Source organism: Gavialis gangeticus, unplaced genomic scaffold, assembly GCF_001723915.1.
Source record: "Gavialis gangeticus isolate Ggan-Ray unplaced genomic scaffold, GavGan_comp1, whole genome shotgun sequence".
Classification (NCBI taxonomy): Eukaryota; Metazoa; Chordata; order Crocodylia; family Gavialidae; genus Gavialis; species Gavialis gangeticus.
In genome coordinates this window covers 32,680,183-32,684,565 of record NW_017729004.1, presented here as the reverse complement: position 1 = coordinate 32,684,565, position 4,383 = coordinate 32,680,183, and the positions used below count along the sequence as shown (strand labels likewise).

The 4,383-nt window shown below is 41.6% G+C and overlaps 1 protein-coding gene across 1 annotated transcript in view; it reads right to left on the bottom strand.

The window, feature by feature from the left end:
- ITGB1 (integrin subunit beta 1) overlaps positions 1-4,383 on the bottom strand; it is a 98,489-nt gene that overhangs the window by 33,768 nt on the left and 60,338 nt on the right. Inside the window, exon 4 of the mRNA XM_019508197.1 lies at positions 2,151-2,373. Coding sequence (XP_019363742.1) covers positions 2,151-2,373 — 223 coding nt within the window. The remainder of the gene's footprint in view (positions 1-2,150; positions 2,374-4,383) is intronic.

The following is a 4,383-nucleotide window of genomic DNA, read 5'->3' as shown; positions in this document are numbered from 1 at the left end:
TGTGTGTGTGTGTGTGTGTGTGTGTGTGTGTGTGTGTGTGTGCGCGCGCGCGCGCGCCCCTGGATGAACTGCTGTTGCGGCTCCATCCTGCACTCCACCCCTGCTGTGCAGTGCCTACCCCTGCCCCTGCCTCATTCCCTCTCTCACCACAGGGGCCTTGATCTGCCCCCCACTGCCCCTTAAAAATAAGATTAAAATATAAAGGGGTACATGAGCTGAAACTCTGAGGCAGAAGAGATACACTTGTTAAAAAAGGTTGAAAGCCTCTGGCCTAAGAGAAAAACAACAAGGGGCTTGGCACTGCTTCCCCCCACCCCGCCAGGGCCCCAGAAGTGGCCCCCACAGCAGCTGTGTCAGAGCTGCTGTGTTATTGGTTAACTGTTTAACCAATATAATTAGAGGAGGTTAAACAAATAATTTTTAAACTATATTTACATTCCAAATATGTAAGTCACCTGATCCAGAGTCACCTTGCCACAACGGCTGAACAATGCCTAAAATCATTGGGCACCTCTGAAAAGATCTATAGGCACTCAGATTAAGATACTTCACATGCCCAGAAGTAATACAGTTTGACCCACAAGGTACTAATGTCTGACTAAGATCTGCCAGATTGCAGCCCTGAGGCAGTGACCCAAGTCCTGAAAAGGGTTTCCTACTGGCAAGCTGTTACCACCTCCCTACTAATGCCTAAACATTCTCCATCACACTACAGAAACACATAGCCCTGTTGATCTGGATTCCCCTTTGGGACAAAATGCCTGCTTTTCAGATGTTCAGTGCCTAAGTGGAAGTGACTACAAGATCGATTTGGATCTGGCCCATAGTCTCATTTTGGTTGTTGTTACCTTGTCTTAAAGAGTCTCACAGTTTGCAGCTCTTTCAAATCAAAACCTTAACTTCTCTTTTATCCAGACAAGTACTAATTAGAGGAGCCCTAAAACAATTTGACATTGTATCTTAAACTTGGTAATACTGTGTTTTCATTGGCTGTGTCTACACAAGACGCTGACTACACAGTAGCTCATTACTACTGTGCAGTAGCATCACATAGCACAGAGTGTGACACAACACTACTGCGCAGTAGTAATCAGCTACTGCGCAGCCAGCATCACTGCAACTGTTACCGCAGTCAGCATCTCGTGTAGACGTGACCATGTCCCCCAAATCTAAGGATCTCAATGAGTGTTTATAGCTCTCTCTGGATCTCTCGACGACTATTAACATGTTCTGTCATAAGAACTCCTTTTTACCGATCAATTTTCTCCAACATAAAAGGAGTTAAATTCAGGAGTTTATAAAAGCAAAAGAATATGCAAGCTACCTTGTTTTTTATATTCAGTGATCTATTTCTGTATCCTCTTCTTTGGCCTTCTAAAACTAAACATTTTACACATAAGCCTGCAATTTTGGATCCTTTGGGCTTCTGCTCCCATAGTCATCAGACCTAATAAGGTTTACCTTCCAGTTCTTGGCCAGAACAGCCTTTGAACACAGCAGACAATAATGCTCACAACTTTTTCATTATCTTTTCCCTCCGCATAGGCAATGGGACAGGGTGTGCCATCCAGGCCATGGCCCGACCAACTTTTAGCATGTTAATTTAGCTGGATATGCAGTTAAAAAAATACCTACACAGTTTTAACCAGAATGACAATTGCGCATTTGTGGGTTATATAAATTAATGTGCTAAAAGTTGGTCAGGCCATGGCTTGGGTGGCCCACCCAGTTTTGTAGCCTATGCTCTATACTTCCTTATACTAACTACATTTCTATTTAATATGCCAGAGGCCACAATCCAGAACTGCCAGCAAATTACTTGTAAGTGAGACTATATTTCATGTAAACCTACTGTCTCAGGGCAATCCAAATCCACTACATATCCTTCATGAAATTTTTTTAAATCATAAAAGTTATAATTCTTTGTAATTTGCTCCCTATTTAAACTTTTGCATCGTAGCCATCAGGGTACTTGAACCCTGGGAATTACTTAGATAGGCTTGTTCTTCCTTAGAACTCAATGTGCTCCTAAGATCCATTGTTTCTGAAGCAAATTATATATGTTGCATTACAGTCATGAAATAACACAGGTAACAACATAGGTAAAAGCTTAGGGAAATATACGAAGTCCAAATTTAATACTTCCATACCTGTTCGCAGTTTCAGTACTAATTGCTGTGGCTGTATCTGGGTAATGTCCTCTGGGTCGAGCTTCTCAGCAGTGCCTTTCCTACGATTTGTTACTTCTTTATCTTTATTCACTGCTTGGCTACCTCTGGGATTTTCTATATCATCTGGAGGGCAACCTTTACTCTTTAGTGCGGCCAAGTCGTCACATCGAGCAGAAGTTGGTTCTCCTTCTTGTAAAAAGTCCTAGGAAGTATGGGGGGGAGGGGGTATATAGTATAGATATAGATTCTGCATCTCTTTTTGAGGTCATGGTGAGCCACTATACTGAATATATTTCAACTTCCTTTCTACTCCCCCAGATGACCTGTACCTTTCATAGAATCAGAAAATGTGTGTTGGAAGGGACCTCAGGAGGTCATCTAGTCCACCCCCCTGCTCAAAGCAGGACCATCCCCAACTAGATCATCCCAGCCAAGGCTTTGTCTACACAGGTCTTAAAAACCTCCAAGGATGCAGATTCCACAACCCTTCTGGGCAGCCTGTTTCAGTGCTTTACTACCCTCCTAGTGAAAAGGTTTTTCCTCACATCTAACCTAAACTTCCCTGGCTGCAACTTGAGGCCATTGCTCCTTGTTCTGTCATCTGCTACCACTAAGAACAGTCTAGCTCCATCCTCTTTGAAATCACCCTTCAGGTAGTTGAAAGCTGCTATTAAATCTCCTGTCAGTCTTCTCTTCTCTAGACTAAATAAACTCAGCTCCTTCAGCCCCTCCTCAGAAGCTGTGCCCCAGCTCCCTAAACAATTTTCATTACCCTCCACTGGACTCCCCAGTTTGTCCACATCCTTTCTGTAGTGGAGGGTTCAAAACTGCACACAGTACTAACCAGTCTTAAATGTCTGGCAAACTTCACTGAATGAAGCCCCAAACAGCTTACCCAGAATCCCTCTATTGCTCCCTCTCTCAGCCTTTCACATATGATTAGAGTGGCCCCACCTCCATGAGGTGGTGTCAGACCAGGCTGCCCTGCACCTCATCTGCTTATACATTTTTGGAGTATTCCAAGACTTATTACAAGAACACCTGGTTCTACTCATGAGTGGTGGTCTAATTAGCACATGGAGCCTTTGTCGGGGGTATCTGGAGTACACACACATACTGCTTAAAAGTGTGTTAACGAAATACCTTTGCTAAAACCTGCAGCAGTTTCAAAAGAGATAAACCGCATCCATCCGGAATGAATTAAATCTATGGGTACCTATACTAACTTCCCTGTATGCAAGCTGTTATAGGTATGTTTGTTTCTAGGTTAGTGTTTTCAAATTTGCGTCTCGCTTCCATATGCTCAGGGACAGCAGGGTCTAACAGTGAGGAAGGGGCTGTAGGAGGAAGAAGGGGGGGGGAAACGGGACAGAGGGCAAGGGGGCCAATTTTATTTTTTATGATGCCCCCTCTTCCCCCCCAGATTTATTTTCCCTGCTGTAGTAGTGGGAAGAGACAAATTCTAAGCAAACTGCCAATAATTAGAGCCTATACCTGGAAAATTATAACAAATTTATAAATTTTCCATATTATAGAATTTAATTATTGGGCAGGGGTCATCTTATAATCAGGGTTACCTTATATTGAAGTAAATACGGTATTTGAATAATCTGTGCTGCAACTAACCTTCCATTTTATCTTTTTTTGGAAACCATTTTACTTTTTTTTGGAAAGGTAATAAAAGGCTGGATCACAATATTTATATAGATCATACCAACAGAATTGCAGGGTACTGACAAGACAGTGAAAAGGCAGACAAGTTCTGCCATCTTTTGAAAAAGCTGAATCAGGGAAAGAAGGGAGAATATGCTTCTGAACTGAAAAATATCTGGAAAACTTTGTCCTCAACAAAAAACGTCATTTTCTCAAATCCACAGAAAATAATTTTGACCTCTGAAAACAATAAAAATGCACACTCTCATACGGCATTTTCAATTGTAAGTGGAGGAAACAGGATTTTTTTTTCAATATATGGGAAAAAATAAAGATTTGTTCATTTGTATGCTTGGATCCTAAAGTGTTTCAGAAGCTGGTGTTCCCCCAGTTCTTAGGGTGAAACTAGAACAACGAAAATCTGACAGCTAAAGGACAAATTTGATTTTACTACATTTACTAACTTTATGCAAATGTTAATTAGCTTGTTTTGTTTTTTTGTGGGTTTTTTTTTTTTTTTTTTAGGAGGGAACAAGCAGACAAGGCATATTTACTTTAT